General features: G+C 36.2%; 1 protein-coding gene across 1 annotated transcript in view; it reads right to left on the bottom strand.

Moving 5' to 3' along the window:
• Positions 1-19906, bottom strand: part of LOC150079266 (paired box protein Pax-7-like) — a 168451-nt gene that overhangs the window by 47271 nt on the left and 101274 nt on the right. The window contains exons 7-8 of the mRNA XM_090382436.1: positions 17796-17985; positions 8324-8496 (exon numbers count right to left, since the gene is read on the bottom strand). Coding sequence (XP_090238562.1) covers positions 8324-8496; positions 17796-17985 — 363 coding nt within the window. The remainder of the gene's footprint in view (positions 1-8323; positions 8497-17795; positions 17986-19906) is intronic.

Below are 19906 nucleotides of genomic sequence, written 5' to 3' on the forward strand. Positions count from 1 at the left end.
GTGCGGAAATTTGCCTTTAGCCAGCGGGTGGTTGGTGGGTGGAACAGACTTCCATCCCCTGTCGTGGAAGTTGATAGCCTAAATAAGTTTAAGGCTCAGCTGGACAGGTATTTCGAACGAACAGAGGGGTGAAGTGGAAGTGGTTATTTTTATTTATTTATGTTACTTTTTTTTTTTTTTTTTTTTTTTTTTTGGCTGATGCTGCATAAGCTTGCTTTCTTGCATCAAATGCCTCTACTAATGCTAATGCTAATGCTAATGCTAATACCAAGAAAATGAGTGCTTGGTTGAAAAGTAATACAATGGGAGTGTAACTGAAGGTTTGGATCAGGATGCAATGTACGTTTACGACAGAAGTGCACTGCAGTTGTTTTCGGTTTAGAAATTCTGTAGCCATTGTTTTTGGCCCAAGAGACTATTCTATTAATGGTGACTTGTAGTTGTCTCTCAATAAGTCGCATATTTTGAGAATGACATGAGATGGCAAGGTCATCAGCATACAGGTATGCATCAACTGTGTTAGGTATACAATTAGTTATAGAATCGATCCTGATGGCAAAAAGTGTTGCACTCAGCACTGAGGAACTCCCTCTTCTTGAACATATCTTCCAGAAAGTGACGAATGGTAGAGGACTTGGAAGGATCTGTTAGATAGGAAGTTCTGAATGAATTTCGGGAGATGACCCCGAAGACCAGATTTATGCAAGTCCCGAAGAATCCCATAACGCCAAGTTGTATCAAATGCTTTCTCGATGTCAATGCATATCATAACAAAGTGTTCATTTCTTAGAAAGGCGTTCCGAATATTTGCTTCCGCTTTGATAATGTGATCAAGCGTCGATCTACTTCTCCGAAAACCATACTGGCTTGGACTCAGAATGTTTTGAGTCTCCAAATACCACGTTAGTCGGGTGTTAAGCATTTTCTCCATTGTTTTTCCCAAGCAACTTGTTAAGGAGATAGGTCAATAGTTTGTTGGATCTGTGTGGTCTTTTCCTGGTTTCGGGAAGGCTAGCACATAAGAATGGCACCAGCTGGTGGGGTAATACTCCTCTAAGAAAATTTTATTATAGAGTAATAAGAGACCACTTAATGATCTTTCACTTAAATGGGAAATCATTGCGTAATAAATTCCATCAGGACCTGGAGCACTGTTTTTAACTTTTGTGAGCGCATTAAGCAATTCAGTCATGGTCAACGGCAGATTGTATGAATGTTGGAGACCGGTATTAAAATTCAGTTTATACTTTTCTGTACTGCGTTTTAGCATCTGAAAGGCTGGTTCATAGGTGGAAACAGCTGAGAGTGATTCAAAAGACGAGCCAAATGCATTAGCAAGTTCTTCAGGTTCAGAAATTTCCTTTCCTTTCAGAAATAGAATCAGAGAAGTAGCAAGTGGGTATTTGCCATTGATACGTTTGATTTTTTTCCAGACTGTAGCAGTATCTGTGAATCTGTTTATTGTGGCAGCATAGCGTGCCCATGCTTCTTTTTTACTCATTCGTCTTATATAACGAGCCTTAGCCCTTGCTCTTTTAAACTGTAGGAGGTTGGCTGTGGTTGGATGTTTTCTAAACTGATTCCAAGATTTATTTCTTTCTCTTTTAGCAATGCTACATGCTTCGTTCCACCAAATTTTTGGATGGAGTCGGATTTTAAATGATGATTTCGGGATAGCGGATTCAGCTGCTGTCATTATTCGTTCTGTGATATAGCTTACTGCAGAATCGATCTTGACAGTAGCAATGATAGTGGAATCTAAATGAGCTATTTCTTGATATTTGGCCCAGTTGGCCTTGTCAAATTTCCAAATTGTTCTAATTCTGTTGATCGGAGGAGAACTTGTACAGAAATTACAGATGATCGGAAAGTGATCACTACCAAGAGGGTTGTCAGTAACTGTCCAGTCTATGAGAGGAAATATTGTTGGAGAACATACTGTTAGATCAATGGCAGAGCTTGAGCCAGATGGTACATGAACATATGTGTGATCACCTGTGTTTAAAATAGTTAGATTGTGTTTATCCAAGAATTTCTCAATTATTTTTCCTCTGTAGTCAAGTTGTTGAGAACCCCATAGGGGGTTATGGCCATTCCAGTCACCCAGAATACAGAAAGGAGCGGGTATTTGTCCTACTAGGTCATCTAAATCAGCAAGGGTTGATTGATTTGATTTGGTAGTTGTTGGCGCATCGGCTTCTGTGGCCATATTGCACCTTCCAAGGTTTTTGCAGTACTTTGATCCAAGCCCGAGGCGGGAATCGAACCCGCGACCTTTGGGTTGCCGGGCAGGTACTTTACCCACTCGGCTAGCCCGGTCGGCCTCAGCAAGGGTGTAAGCGTGGTTTGGTGACAGATACAATGAGACTAATGTTATCGTTATGCCAATGGTGATACAGGCTGCAATTGCCTCCAACGGTTTTTGCAAGGGAACAGGTCTGGAGGGAACTGAAGAGTTTACTAACAGCGTTACTCCTCCATGTGCTGCATTAGAGCAGTTTCTATCTTTTCTATACATGGTGAAGCATTTAATTGTTATAGATACTGCATTCATCAGGTTTGTTTCTTGTATGCATGCTGCGACGGGCTTATATTCACTTAGGAGATCGTAGAGGTCATCTAAATTAGCACGAAATCCGCGACAATTCCATTGAATCACTGTGTGCATTGTTTGGTTTTAAAAGGAGGGTTTGGTTTCTTACGGCGGATTTTTTTGTTTGCGCTTGTCTACTTTTGCTTTTTCTTTTTTTGGGAAGACTGGCCTACCCGTGTCAATGTCATCCTCTGGATGAATCTCAAGAATTGAATCATCTTTATCTATCTTTTCATCAATATCCATGGTATCGGATATAAGTTTAGTAGTGTTGCTTCTTTCAGGAGTCTTGGCTCGTTCATTTGGTTGTTCATTAGGCTTCTTATCCGGAGGTATTGTTACAGGAGTATTTACTTCTTGAGTAGCTTTGTTGTTGTTTGTTGTTTGGTTTTTAGGAGCATTAGCAACTAAGGCCATATTGCTCCGGAATGTGCGGTGGTCATTCCTCAACCTTTCCGCATCCTCCGTATTTGGTGGTGACGGGCTCGAACCCCGGTCTAATCAAGAAGCATGTGCTACGCACTGCTGCTCCTTCCCACCTGGCTACGGAGGCGCCTGTCTCTCTCGAGTAGCATATTTAGGAATAGATTTTTCCTTTGATGAGGAGAGGAGTGATTTAGCCCAACCAGATATTGAGATATTTGGAGGGACTGAGCAGTCTGTCTGAGTTTCTACTGAGCGTAGCCATTGGGTAACTGAAGCATATGTAGGTGACTTAGCAGGTACTGCAAAGTGTTTTTTAGCTTCTTGATAGGATACTTTCTGTTCAATCTTATATTTTTGAATATCCTTTTCTTTTTCCATTGATGGCATTCCTTAGAGAAGGCAGAGTGGTTACCATGGCAGTTAGGACAAATTTGCACTTCAGTGTTACAGTTTGTATGTGTATGCTCTTTTGATCCGCAGTTAACACAAGTGGCTACACCTCTGCAGACAGCTTGGGAATGACCAAATTTTTGGCACTTAAAGCACCGGACTGGATTTGGAATGTATGGTCTTACTTGGCACCTAAGATAACCAGCTTTAATAGAAGTAGGTAGATTTGGTGTTTTGAATGTTAGGATCACCGTCCGTGTGGGGGCAGGTTCTCCATCTCTTTTAATAACAATTCTTTTGGCTTGTACCACGTTTTGATCTCTTAGTTCATGCACAAGTTCATCCTCTGATACGTTTAATAGATCCCACTCTGATATTACCCCTTTAGAGGAGTTTAAGGTAGCATGTGGGGTAACCTTCGTGGGAATTCCACCGAAAGTAGATATTTTCAATAGCCTCTCAGCATGTCTATGTTCGGTCATTTCGATCAATAAATCTCCGGATCTTAATCGCCGAACCAATTTTGGAGGGCCAGCCACATTTTCGAGACATTTCTGTATCAAAAATGGGGACAGCTTACTCAATGGTTGGTCTGTGGAGGAGTGTAATATTAGAAAGAGTGGAGTGGTCTTATCCATTCCTTCTTTTTTTTGTCTCTTAGCATGGGATACATTTGTGTCGTCATGATCTGGATTATGTTTGTCTAGCTCTGAATCATAAGATCCACACGAGGACTGTTTATTTTTGTCCATCGTTGCTCCTTTTAGTCCTGGGAGAGTGGATTTCTTCTCCCAGACTTCCAGCCCCGCCACGTGGAGGCAGGAGCGGTGCCACCTAGTGGCCAAGCGGTTGGAGAGGTTAGTTTGTTAGTGCAAAAATTAATAAATATACTAAGAAAAGAAAGGTAATTTTCCTTTCTGGGTTCTTACTTAGGATCTGTTAAGTACAGAACCACTTACAGAGAAATGAGAATGAGAAAAGTACTGGAAAGAAAATATAACTAAATCACTGAAAAAGAGCACTATAAATCACTTATGAAAATCGCTTGGACACTATTGCTTGGCACTCGGGGCCATGTAATTATATAGCATGAACAAAATCATTAAACATACTGGTATTTAATTTAGGACAGGATACAATTACATTATGGCAGTGCTACAAGTCTCTTTAAGGACTTAATTATTTATGCCAAAAAATTAAATAAAATTTCACACATGAAATAATTGGCTTTATTTACCAAATAAATTTACCAAATTATTTACCAAATACTGCCAACTGGATATTGCAGAAAGTGGCTGTTTTTGTAGAGTAACTCTGTAGCTCTTTACTTTTTTCACAAAGTAAAAGAGAAACACTCATGATGAATGTTAAATATTGAAATCAAACCACAAAAACAAATTTCAAAAGAATATCTTAATTATATGTGCATATTTTCAAATTAATTATCAAGGGCATAATGCACATGCAACAGGTAAACTCAAAAATGATTTTGTTTCAAAGAGAAACTCATAACAAGTACAACAGCCACTGTCATTAGTCAAAGAGAAGCAATGTATTTCTTTTCTAAATTTCAATTGTTTTCTAAATCTGGAAGCTACTGAAGCAGGCGTGCCCTTTTACCCATTCATACAGAAGAGAGTGAAATACAATTTTATAAATAACTTCACAGCTCAGAAGTTGGGAATCACTGCCCTAGATCAAAGGCAACTGACATAATAATTGTCAAATGGGAATATCACAGTGGTATTATTGCGATAGGGAAACATTCGAGTAAGCTACATAAATTGTTGAAAGAGACCATAGGACACTCATGAAAGTAGTGCATAAATCTTGCCAATTCTTATCAAATTCTGTTAATAAGCACTTCTAGAAGGCCACAGGAACTGATATTAGTACAATACATAAGAAGCTGCACAACATTGTATTTTGTGTGGAAAAGGTGTAGCATGCAAACAAAGCATCACAGGAACATATTAATATGCAGTACATCCAAAAGGTTTATGGAACTGCATGCTGGTATTTAAATTGTTTTCACTATGGTCATAAGGTTTTGTGGAGTATTAACATTGACCTCGGTGCACATGCATGCTAAGTGGGAACTGGCTTGACCACTTCACTCGTGTCACAGCCGACTGACTGCGGAATGTCGCAGTTTAATCATTGTGCTAACAAAGTCTTTAAAACTCATGTGAAATGATAGGTAAATGTGTGTTATTTGAGATTGTTCACAAAGTTAGAATGTCTGCAGACTCAGTACACAGAATCCTGATGCAAGATTAGGGATGCATTGCATGTGTGAAAAGTTTGTTCCACACTTGCTGCCAGGGAAATCAAATGGACTGCAGGAATGCCAACACAAGTGATTTGTTTGAAAAATCTATGCAGGATTTGAGCTTCCTAAGAAACATGACCACTGGGAATGAGTTGGATGTTTGTCTACTACCCTGAGACCAAGATGGAATCATCTGAATGGCACACAAAAATGTCCCCACAGACCAAGAAGACCATGCTGATCGTTGTTTTCAATGATCAGGGAAGAGTGCACCATGAATTTGTGACAAGGAGGAGAAACATTACTGCTGCTTACTATTGAGGTTTTGGCCTGTTTGCTTGAGAATGAGGTAAAGACTACCTCAAAAATGGAAGGATGGCTGGATCCTGCACCATGACAATATGCCCAATCACACAGCATTGGGAAAAAAAAAAAAAAAAAAAAATAATCAAATCACAGTTGTGCAGCAGCCTTCCACTCCCCTGACCTTGCACTGTCTGACTTCTGACTGTTCCCTAAACTAAAAATGGGGCTTCAAGGTTATCATTTCACTAGAGTGGATGATGACAAAAAAAAAAAAAAAAAAAATCGAAGCAGACCTATGTGTACTTCATAGCCGAAGCAGGGCTATGTGTGCCATGAAGCAGACCTATATCGTACAGTACACTGACATTTCTTCAACTGAACTTGCTTCAGGAATCATTTGATATGTTATTCTGCCCTTATCGGGCACCCTCCAATGATTCTGCCATATCTCAATGGCAGAATTTAGGGCTACATCAGAAAACGTGGGTGACTGGTCATGGATTAGGGCAAGGCCGCAACAAATGGGATTAGTAGATGATCCTACTTGGTTAGAAGAAAAGGCCAAGTAGGTTCAATTTTAAAATTTTAATTGTAGATGTGGAAATAAAGAAACAGCTAAACATATCATTGTGGAATGCCAATTATATAATACTCCTAGAAATAAATTGAGGTAGAAGAAAGAACCCCCCCCCTCTCTCTCTCTCTCTCTCTCATTTATGGTGGCTATTTGAAAACAAAGAGAATTATATTATATTTCTGGTGTTTGCAAATGATGTTTTTAGAATGAGAAGATTTTAACTAGGTTTTATATACATTGAGATTTTATGATATACAAATATTATTTTTTTTTACATAGTGTATATATTTATGTATTTGCAGCAAAGAGGGATTCCCAGTATTCTGGCACCAAGTTAAATGTGTAAATAGTGTAAATTGGTGATTTCAGAAGTTTTTAGATATACATAGTTTTTACACTTAGGACAAAAGAAAATTGCAAAGAAATAAGATAGTAGGAATCTGCCTCCACAAGGCTGAGGACAAAAACTGTCATTAAGAGCACAAATTGGTTCTTGGTTAGAAGCAAAGGCCAAGTAGGTTCAATTTTAAAATTTTAATTGCACTGATGAAACTTCAGTTCAGGGAATGCTTTTTAGAGATAATGTATGATGATCATTCCTGTTATCAGAAAGTACATAATTAAGGCCGCAGACCAACATATTATTAAATACTGTATCAATAAAAGGTTCTTTAAGAAATGTAGGTGTCTAATTTCTTCTGGTAATATAGTGTATAAAATTCTATAATGTTGCACCTTTACAGGAGAACATACAACTATTTTGTATATATAGAGAATTTTTTTTGGAATTATTAGCCACTGATGAAAGAGCCAGAATTCTGAAATGAATAACCTGTGAAACAGTTCATTTTACTATAGCACATTGACCTTTGAGCACCTTCTTCAGGAAATCAAAGATATGGAGTCACGGTGTAATAGTAAGGGCTGGACGCTGAATGACAGAGTGAAATTAATGTCAAAAAATAATAAAAATATTATAAAAAAATTATTTAATTTAAAAAATTGTGGTTATTATTATTTTTTAATGCAATAATATCCTCTGTATCTATTTATTTATCTTTTAATTCAATTTCTGAATTGGAAATACAGAGAATCTTGGCTTTTTCAAACCTAAAGTAGACAAGAATGGCCAACAGTACAATCTGATTTTCAAATCTTTTATGTTTCCATCTATTAAAGCTGCCCATTAGCAAATGCAAAGGATAGCAACACACATCAGAAAATTTCAAATCAGTCTGTATGTTTAACAGCAGTTTTATTTGAATTGGATGTGTAACAACCTTGGAAAATGTAAATTTATGTACATATGCCTGAACAAGTTAAAATAAAACAGATTTTTTGTTTTTTGCAACTATTCATTTGAAGACTTAAAAAAAACAACAATGTCATGTGAAATACCAACCCTTTCCTTCCCCAGTGAATTACTGCCAACCAATTCTTTCATATTTCTTTAGTCATTCATCTACCATACTTGGCAACCCATATTTGTCTCCTTCAATAAGCATTGCTACATCACAACAAAATATGGGCATTAACTATTAACTAATGCATCTGTCAAATAATAGAAACAAAAACAAAAAAAAAAAAAACTAATTTCAAAAATCTGATTTCATGTAATAAAATATGTCAAGTGATAAATGATCATAAAACCTCAATTTTCACATGACTTCATTCTTTCAAAGCTTATTTTAGTTATCTGTCAGATAACTAAAATAAGATTTCAGATTACACTCGATATACTTGTACACAAAAAACATACCTGTTGTGCCAAAGGTCCTCCATTAATACAGGATTCAGTAGCAAAACTTGGATATGTAGTATGAGAATTATGGGCTGCTTGGGTAAGACTAGTCTGTGACAGCCCTGTAGTGGCAGCTGAGGATGGTGCAGATGTAGCCAAGTTTTGATGTGGCCTGTGCCAACTACTAGGGTCTAGAAAATTTATTAAGGATTAGACTAAAAGATGCTGTTAATGATAGTTTTATAAGGTAAATTAACTTAGTCAAAAATCTTTCAAATTCAGCACTTTAATTTCAGAATCTTGTAAAATAAAAATAAAGAGCAAAACCATTAGACCATGATTTTTACTTTATCTCTGATACTATATACAGAATGTTTTGTATACAGAATTTCCAATACTATATACAGAATGTTTTGATTTTTATTATGGAAATACTAAGAAGCATGCCACTTAATTGCATTTCCATGATAAAAATGCCCTTGTATGATATTTAAAATCTTCGGCAGTCTCCTGAAATTAAAAAAAGGATGGTCTAAACCCAGAAAGTTTATGGTCAACTATATTATTAAAGCAGAGGGCTGAGAATTTAGGTAGTTTCAGTTCTTTTTCAAATCTGCATAAAAATAGAAGTAAATAAATAATATGGGGTAAAAATCTTTTTTTTTTCCCTTTTGTTTCAACTTAGTCACATTTCAATATTTTAAATAGACTTGATAATAGAATCCTAAAGTGGGTTCAAAAACTGTAAAATAAGTAATACAGTTTAGAATATTGAACGTACTGATCGTGGGGTTTCCCAATATTACAGACAGTGATGCTTTAAGACAATGGTGAGCCCTGGGCAAAGTATGAAGTGAATGAAGGGGGGAGGACTATAAACTAGAGTCCTCCCCATCATATCAAATCCCATATAACTTGATACCACTAAAAAATCAACTTAACTTAACAAAATGCAAAAAGGACAAGAAAAAATTAAAAATTACCATCATCCAAATCTGTTATATCCAGATTTGCAGGATGGTAGGGTTGTTAATGACACTGATGACAGTACACTACTGCAACAGGATCTAGAAAAGTTGAGCAGATGGGCTGAGAGGTGGAAACTGAAATTTTAAATTGACAAATGTAAAGTACTGCATATAGTGCAGTAATTCCAGAGTAATGTATCAACTGTGTGGTAGAGAATGAAAAGGACCTGGGGGTAATTGTGCAGTCACAAAGACTTAAAAATTGAAGCCTATCTTCATAGTGTCTTTTCAATGATAATCAGGAATTTTTCTAGCAGGAATAAGGAGGTGATTATCCCCTTGTACTGCTACTACTACTACTAATAATAATAAGTGAATGTTCATACATGACCATAAGAGAAGGGACTTTCTGACAATACACAGAAATGTACACATAATTCCATCCGCTCAGCACAGCTTTTTTTTTCACAAAAAAAAAAAAAAAAATAGGCTTCTAACCACACAGCCAGAGGCCCCCTCTTACTACCAAATAAGTAGTATAGTACTATTTCCCCGCACCAATCAATGCAGGGAAACAATATGCCCTGCACCAATCAATGCAGGGCATAGTATTGTTTCCAAACACAGACCCTCTTCTTCTTCTTCCAAAGAAAGCACAGCACAGCTGAGTTTATGTCATCCAAAATCTTCCCCCCCCCCCTCCCCTTAGGCACTTAGTATAACTTGCAGCAAAGAGGGAGTCCCAGTATTCTGGCACCAAGGTTACCTTTAGTCTTCCTATCTCACTGTCCAATGAGAGTGTAGGACCAAGGATTTTCTAATCTCTTCGTTTCAAAACTCTAGAAATCTGCATTACCTAACGTTTCCAGCTTTTATACTGTAAGAGGAATGGCATCCAGTTATCTATCTATGGACCTAATTAAATTTTCATGTTATTCACTACAGAAGAAAGAAAAGGAGTTCCAAAACATGCGGCTCATTTAAATGTATCGTTAGCTTACTTAAAAATTTCTGAATTATTTCCTTACAACACAGTGTAGCGTGTTTATTCTACTGGTTTTGTGTTTTAGCTAATTTCTCTTTTGCTCCAAATAATTTGTTTAACTGGTTTCCTACCTGCTCTACTTATTCAATTTTCCATCTTCATTAAATACTGGTCCAGATACACAAAATTACTAATCCAATTTTTGCTTTTTTAGTGTGCACTCTACACTTTTCTTATCTCGTGTAACTTTCATTTCTGTCTAACTATTTTCCATGCCATATTCTCTACAACCTTTATGTAATTTATTTATTTATAAGATTTTAAAAATCTTGCAAGCTTCTATTTAATAGCATAAAATCATCTGCATATGATAATGATCCAATTTCTTATTATCCCACATGTTAATCCTTTACAGTTACATTCTTTCATTTCATTAATGCCCATGAAAATTATAAAAAGAAATGGTAACAATGTGCAGCCTGCGTCACTTAAGGTTCAATGTTAAACCATTTTCCAATGCTGCTTTCAATTCTCACTGCAGATTTGCCATTTTATACAAAGTTTTATGTATTTCCATTAAAAGATTATTCTCTTGGTGCCACATTTTTCTAAAATTTGAAAGAGAATATTTCTAGACAGGTTATATTGTATACTTTTTCAGGATTAACAAATCCTAAAATACTGGTTCTTGTTATGGTTCCAGGACTTTTTTTTATAATTTGTCTTGGCGTCAACATTTGACCTAGGCACCCTGTTTAGTATAAAACCTGACTGTTCTTCCTCACAGTGTTACATTCAGTGACACTTCTAAATCTCTTTTCTAAGATATTCACAGAGATTTTACTTGGTGCATTAAAGAATGAAAGTCCTCTGTAATTTCTGCATTCAGCTTTATTTTTCCTGGCACTTTTTCTTTGGAAAATAACCTTTGATAATGTGATGTAACTGCCAGTGACACTGTTTTCTCTCCAGCTTTCCATATTTCACCAACACCTGCTACCTTTCTATACTTGATATTTTCCATGTTTCTACTCATTAATTAAATTTTCATGTTATTCACTACAGAAGAAAGAAAAGGAACAGTATCCAAAATTCTCCCATTTCAATCTTTTCCCATTCTTCAGTGATGCCTTCAGCACCCTTGTTAAATAAATCAAAGTATAGTAAAATCTTGGTTTAATGGACTATATGAGGGCAAGATCTGTCTGCTAAATCTGATGATCCATTAAACTTACAGAAAGACAGTAAACCCTCACTAATCCAGAGTAATTGGGGGGAAGATCATCCGGATTAGTGAAGCAAAAGATAGCCCTAAAAGACACAAAAAAAAAAAAAAAAAAAACACACCCTTAGAACACAAATAAAAGAAAATTTAATGATATAGGTAGTGCTGATGAAAATAAATAAAACAAAACCACTGTAGAGCCTATTTATAAACTATAAAAAGACAATAGTTTTTACGTTGTTAATTGTCTTTTTATACATTTATCATGTAGCGCTGGCATCACACACCAACACAACTTGATCGTTGCTGTGAATACCACTTAAATATAACTTCTTCCAGCAACACTTCTTTTGGATTTTTGAATGTCTCTCTATTTAATACACTGCCTTCATCACTCCCCACATCAAATTTTAAAGGAAATGTCTTTATAGATTCTTTTTGTTTTTTAATATCTGACACAGCCTGTTGGCCAATACCAAATTCTTCAGCATTTTTTTTTTTTTTTCCCCCAGGAACACCATTTTCAAGTTAATGATAGTTAAAGTAAAGGCCTCCATAGCCGAGTGGTCAGGAGCGGGAGTGCAGTGGCACACGCTCTTTGAGTAGACCGGGATTCAAGCCCCTAACTGCTAAATATGGTCGATCTGCCAACCAGCACTGGACCAGCGTGGCAGATTATGGTCCATTTCCCTCAGCATGAATTGTTGAGGAGGCTTCCATCCTGCAGTGGGTTGATAATGGCTGCAATTTACTTTTAAAGTAAAGTGTTCTCTTTTTATTTCACTTTTTAATTCTTTAGAACCCATATACATATAAAATTTGTTAACTTATGTACATATATACGTATAAAGAAGTACACAAATTAAGCGATATAAGCAATAGCATCAGTCCTACTGAAAGTCAAAAACGATATTGAACAACACGCAAGACAATGTAATGTATGTTACATGGCTCTCTCTGCACAGTCACTCAGTGCACAGTGAGAGTTACTCATTTGCCTTCCTAAATCCCGTGTGTCTTTCAAAGTACTCAGCTCAGAATTTTCATATTTCGAGCCGGATTATCTGACATCCGGATTAACTGTAACTGGATTAGCAAGGGTTTACTGTATATAAAACAATTGAAGCTGTTAAAATGTTATGAAAAAGTGATGCACTATGAAATAAAAAACATTAAATATAGTAATACTGTATTTTCCTGCACTTACTATGTGGAATAGAAGAGCATGAATTTTACTCTGTCCTACAGAATAACTCTGAGGAACTCTGACTGAGTTTCCTCTGTACTCAAGAACTTTTCAGAGTCTGAAAAGTTCTTGAGCATCTCTACTGGCGGTCAGATGATTCTTACTGATTTCTAACATGCTCAGCACTGATAGAAAGTGATGGTAAGGAAAATCACTGGCTTCCTGGCTCTCTTCTTTGTAATGAAAATATTGTAACTTTTTGTAAATACCATAAGACTAAAAAAATTGTCATGGTCCCACATAGATGAAAACTTGATTCAGTGTTGCCAGCTGTTATTTCCAAAATGCATTAAACTGAGGTAACTCAAAAGCAAGAGTTTAATGTATTTTACAGTTATACTATAAAAAAATCTCAAAACAGGGAAAGACTATAATATATCTATTTCCTCTGAAAATTTATTTTTAAAATTATGTGAGATAATACTTTTGGAGCAAACCATCATATATATATATATATATATATATATATATATATAACATATGCACCAAGGTTTCCCTCTAGCCATGGTCAACGATTGTAACTAGATAATAAGGGAGACTAAAGAAGTAAGTATGGTAATATTGAATGGATTTTTAGTAATCAGCTGTGAGAGAGAGAGAGACCGTTTCAGATTCAGAATGTCCACAAAAATAGCTCTTCCAGTGTCCCAAAAGACTTTGGCCATGGCTTTGGAAGCTCAGGAAACTACTATAAGTTTTGGTGATTAATTTCGCTTGTTTTTTTTGTAGAAATGCTTTAGAACTCTGCAAACATAAATGAGAAGTTCAAATTCAAATATCATTCCTCCAGGAATTTATTTAAAAAAAAAAAAAGTAATGCCCACAAAATCAGTAATGATGTGCATTAATTTTTTGAGTGAAAGCTGTATTCTCTTCTTTAATTTTCCTATCATGATTTCTGTTCATAAGACAAAGCACTTCCGACACTCCAGCCTACAACTATCCACTATAATTTTTGTTATGTTTATGGTGAAATAACATTTGTATCACAGAAGTTACTCCAATAATAAAAAAAGGCATACAACTGTTATTTGGAGCATTACTTTTTTGAGTGAAAGTTGTATTCTCTTCTTTCATTTTCCTATCATGATTTCTGTTCATATGACAAAGCACTTCTGACACTCTTGTGTACAAGTATCCACTATAATTTTTATGTTTATGGTGAAGTAACATTTGCATCACAGAAGTTACTCCAAGAATAAAAAAAGCATACAGTTGTTATTTTGGCTGCAGGAAACCACGATAACAGTTAAGCACCTCATATTTGCAGCTGGTTCAATCACAAAGGCTACTCAATGCCTTTTGCTATGCCTATGATATGGAGAGAGCCTTCAGAACGTATAATGGACTGTTATTTTTGTATGGTACCACCTCTTCAGCAAGAGAGGGGTTTCCAAGAAGAAAAAGTGGACCTTAAGGTACTCAAACCATTTGCTATTCAAGTGTTACCCACAGAGGAGTGAGCCACCAGCTGAATTTATTTTAAAATCTGATGAAGAATCAGGTGATGGCCAAAACAAATCACCTGAACCCTCCACATAAACAGATCCTAATTTTATTTCCAATTTCCCCTCTGCAGAGCCACACAGAATTACACAAAATGAATTAATAACCTTGTGAGAGATCCTGATATACCAAAAAATAAGGCAGAACTTTTAGGTTCAAGAATGCAACGATGGAATCTCCTTCAAGATCATGTTAAAGTGTCTCTTTCCAGTGCCACCAAAATAATTTAACTCAGTTTTTTAAAATGGAAAATAACCTTGCCTACACTGACATCAATGGCTTAATGGACTTAATATTGACCACAACCCTGAAGACTCTTCACATAATCATTTTAAATTGAGTTTAAAATTGAGTTCTAAATTGAGTTTAAAAGCAGTGCTACTACATAATGGCAATGTACTACCGTCAATTCCAATAAGCCATGCAGTTCATATGAAAGGGTCATACAATAACATGGCGCTTCTCATTGAATCCATCAAATATACGACATACCAATAGTTGATTTGTGGTGACTTAAAAGTTATTGCCATCTTGTTAGGAATGCAGCAGGAAACACAAAATTCTGCTGTTTTCTTTGCGAATGGGACAGTAGTGCATGGTCTTCTCATTACACAAGAAAAGACTGGCATTCAAGGCAATCACTTAATCCAGGGATAAAATGTCCATTACAGTCCACTAGATGAGCCAAGCAAAATCCTATTACCTCCCCCTACACATAAAATTTGAACTTATGACACAATTTTTTAAGATTATGAATCAAGATGGACTAGCTTTCAAATAGCTCAAGGAAAAATTTCCAAGACTAATTTATTAGTAAGGCCAAGGTAAAGGAAGGCCTGTTCATTGGCCCACAGATATGGAACCTTCTCAAAGATGAACACTTTGACCAAATCCTCAGTGGTGATGAGAAAGTGGCCTGGGATTTTTTCAAACTTACAGTAACAAACTTTCTGAGAAATAACAAAGCTGATAATTATAAGCAGCTTGTGAAAATACATCTATTATCATATCATAAATTAGGCTGCAACATGTCATCAAAAATACACCTTCATTCCAATTTGGATTTTTTTTCCAGGACAACTGTGATGCATTAAAAAGTAACGAGCATGGCAAGGGATTCCATCAAGACATGGGCGTCTCCATAGCCAGGTGGGCAGGAGCAGCAATGCGTAGCACACGCTTCTTGATTAGACCAGGGTTCGAGCCCGTAACCACCAAATATGGAGGATGCAGAAAGGTCAGGAAATGACCACCACATATCCCCCCCCCCGGAGCAATATGGCTTAGTTGCTAATGCTCCTAAAAACCAAATAACAAACAAACCATCTCAGCAATGGAGAGACAATACCAAGGCAAATGGTACTCTGCAATGCTAGCTGACTACTGCTCGACTGTGACGAGAGAGAGATGCTCCAGATGTGGGGTAGAAAAACAGGTGAGGGAGAAGCGCAAAATGTGAATGAAATGATTTTATGTAATTTGCTGATCAATGTGATTTAATTTTTTTTTCACTAACCAAAAATATATCAATTCTTATTATTTTAAAGTGTTTTGTAAAGTTTTTATAATATAACATACTTTTCAATATAAGATATATTAAAACAGTGCAGTTTCAAAACTTGAGCACAATTTTTAATGCTGATTTCTCAACTGCACACATGCAAAAAAATACTTTCATCAAAGAAACAAAAAAAATATTTAAAATTTGTTGACCAGCATTATCTGCACTATTTACACTTATGTAGCATGCTAAATTTGAAGTTTTTGCTCAGTTGAAAACAACAAATGTGGCATAGACAGCTGCCTGACTGATGTATCTAGGCGGGGCTCAGACTGACTGATGTATCTAGGCGGGAATGTGTGACTCAGAACAAAATGGCTACAGTGTTGCCCCACAAACTGTACCTCAAGGCCAAATTTCCCCAAAAATCAAGCAAAAACATGCTGGAAAAAAAAAAAAAAAAAGCTAATAATTAATTTTAATTGTCATATTCATATTTGGCGCCTCCGTAGCCAGGTGGGCAGGAGAAGTAGTGCATAGCACACGCTTCTTGATTAGACCGGGGTTCGAGCCCGTACCCACCAAATACGGAGGATGTGGTAGGTCAGGGAAGGACCACCGCATATTCCCAGCCCTGATAAAGGGTGAGGGTTGGAGTCAGGAAGGGCATCCGGCCGTAAAAATTGCATGCCAAAAATAAAAAAAAAACGCTGATCCCATATAATACAGTCGATTCCGGTTATTTGGGACACATCGGGACTAGCGCATTTTGGCCCGATTAAGCGGCTGCCCCAATTATCCGAAGTTTCACGTAAATAGTTAAAAATACAATGTACTCCCCCCCCCTTTACAATTGGTTCACTGTTCAATCACGTTACGATGGAGTCACCATTTAAAGTACCAATCACTATACGATGTGTAATAAGCGCCAGTCATTGTGATCACGTTTGTGTATTGAATTTTAATTCTATTAAACAGCGATTGTAATTAGCGAAAATAGGAGGAATATTATGCATAGGCTATAAAAGTAAAGATATATTAAGTACAAATTTACCCTTTATTACCTTACCAATTAAAAAATTAAATGATACGTGAAATTCGGAAGAATATACGTGATAATCGAAATAATTAATACATACTGTAATATGTACATACTAACTAAACTAGTTGACATTTCTGTTCAATGTCATTTGCGGTGGGGGTTAATATTTAAAACAGTAAAAAGATAAGCAATCAATAACAAAGAACACCGCGCACACACACACACAAATTGCAAGTAACACGATACGCGCAAGTGAGAAGTTTTTTTTTTTTTTACAAATTCCGAAGCTTTAAAAATAGGAATGAAGAGAAGAGCCTGAAAATTATTATTTTTTTTTTTATATGATTGAAGATTCCATAGAAGTGTAAACACATTTCACCATAATAACCCACAGAATTCCAGCTGTCGGTATTATCGCAAATTCAATAAGATCGGGTTTACTATCAGTTTATGATAGATTTCACTAACACAAAAGCCCAATAAACAGGTGACTGCTAATTGTTTTTATTGTTTTATGGTTGTGACCTCCAGAAATTTGACCGAACTACGTGGTACAGTTGGGGACAATCATAGGGTAATCTTCAGTGCTGCGGTCTTCTGCCCCGATTAAACGGCATTTTGTCCCAATTAAGCGAAGTAAATCCTGGCTATTTTCTCGATTGGGTTCTGTTTTTTAAGATTTGCCCCCAAGAAACCGGTGGCCCAAATAACCGGAATCCACTGTAATGGGCAAAGGAGAGGACAAAAAAAAAAAAAAAAAAAAATTGTCATATTCATATTTAGCATATTACCATTAGTCAAAGCTGGCTAATTTTATTACCAAAACATTTTAGCTGTTGACCAGTGTTATTCTTGTGTTACAATAGTTACCACAACTGCAATAACTATATATGAGTATGCCAGTAATCCATTATCCAGTGCCACCATTTGAAGGATTAATTGCATGTGAATAATTTCATATAATTTAACTTTATAAATTTAAAAGTGTGTATATATAATATTAGAAAATCTTTTCACCATGATGTTGTAGTGTTGTTGACGTTACAGTAGCATCTCCTACTGTGGGATAATGAGTAGTGGCAGCTGCTGGAGCAGTTGTAGAGTAAGGCATGGGTAAAGGCAGTGTAGGAGCACCATATGCTGCTGTAGGCATCTGCTGTGTGCCAATCTGTTTCCGCCATCGGGCACGGCGATTACTAAACCATACCTGCAAAATAAAAAAAATTTTAAATTACCTTTTATTTCTGATCCAATTCGCTAATTATTAAAAGCTGCCTTTTTTGCAGTGCTAACTTCTTATAAAAAAAAACAAATATTATCAGAAAATATCCTGAAATTAATTTTTTTAAACAAATAAAAAAACACCAATATATTTTCTATTGATTGAAAATAGCAAACCAGTGCTGAAGTGGCATTAAAATAGTCAGTTAATTGTTATACGATGATCCTAATTAAATTAGTGCAAATAACCCCTAAGGTTAGCTAGCAGTCATGTAAATAATTAACCTGATTAGGTCCTCCTCCCCATGTCCTCCTCCTCCAGTCATGTAAATAATTAACCCAATAAGGTTAACTTAAAAATTAAAATGTCTATTAGGTAGCATCACTGTGAATTTTAGCATTCTTCCAGTATCACTTTTACTTGCAATTTGCCGACCAGGCTATACGGGTGGGTAAAGTACCTGCCTGGCAACCCAAAGGTCACGGGTTCGAATCCCGCCTCAGGCTTCTATCAGAGTAGTGCAAAAAAAAAAAAAAAAGAAAAAAAACTCTGGGAGGTGCATTATGGCCACAGAAGCCGATGTGCCAACAACTAACAAAAAAAAAAAAAAAAAAAGTTGCAATTTACATCTGATTTTGTAAGAATTAGTAAATATGGCTAGAGAAAAATCAAAATAACAAATATAATCAAACCTCCCAACTCCAGCAAAGCTGAAATGGTAAGAATTAAATTTGTCAACATGTTGTTTTGACAAATTAAATCCTGATGTGCTGCTGTGATAACAGCCAGTCTCTTTGGATTGGCCATTCACCAAAGCAGCACATCACAGCCATAACTTTTTGCTGCTCTCCAATGATACTGAAAAACTTGTTAGTCCATAGAATCATCTATTTGTGAACAGATTAGTGACTTACTGACAATAGGCAATGGATTACTCAGCTTCTAAGTTTCAAAATTCATACATGAAGCATTAGACTGAGATAAAAATTCATTAAATGCACATTTACAGTTTAATAAACAATTAATTTTTAGATTGTTGTTTGTAAACAACAAATTTTATCCATTTACAGTTGCTCATATGCCACTTTAAAAAAAGATTTAAGCATCACAGAAGATTGCAGAAGTGTTAAATACACTTTACACTGGGATTTTGATAAAGCCGAAGCAACTGTGTGGAATTTTTGCTTTTTTTCCCTTCCAAAATATGTCATATTATGTATGGTATATTTTGGAAGGGGAAATAATTTATTTTATTTTTACTGTGTTATATACACTATGTACTTTATATTAACTTTACCGTACTTTTCCATATCCTGAATATTACCTTTCTCTAGAAAAAAGGCTACATTTCTACAGTACTATATAGTGCCAGATTACCTTTACCTAATAAGCACACACCAAAAGGCACCACCGTAGCCAGGTGGGCAGGAGAAGCAGAGCATAGCACACACTTCTTAATTAGACCAGGGTTCAAGCCAGTGACCACCAAATATGGAGGATGCAGAAAGGTTAGGGAATGACCACTGCATATCCTTCGGAGCAATATGGCCTTAGTTGCTAATGCTCCTAAAAACCAAATAAAAATAAACACCAAAATGGGAGAAGAGCCCACCCCATAGATAGACTTGTATAATAATATTACTGAAAGAAAAAGAAAAAAAAGAGTAAAGATTTTTTAGGTGCATTGGCATCTATGGCCATAATGCACCATCCACTGTAGCAAAACAATGACCCTGGAGCCCCGTTTTCAGTTTAAGTCAGTTTAACATCCAAAAGTCAGATGGTGCAAGGTCAGGAGAATAGAGAGAGTTCTGCATGGCTGCAATTTTTTTCTTTTTTCAGCCAAGAACTGATGAACTACAATCATCATGTGACTGGGCAGATTATCATATGCAGGATCTAGCCA

This window comes from Mastigoproctus giganteus, chromosome 10, assembly GCF_048544385.1.
Source record: "Mastigoproctus giganteus isolate SK-2022 chromosome 10, ASM4854438v1, whole genome shotgun sequence".
NCBI classification, from domain to species: Eukaryota; Metazoa; Arthropoda; class Arachnida; order Uropygi; family Thelyphonidae; genus Mastigoproctus; species Mastigoproctus giganteus.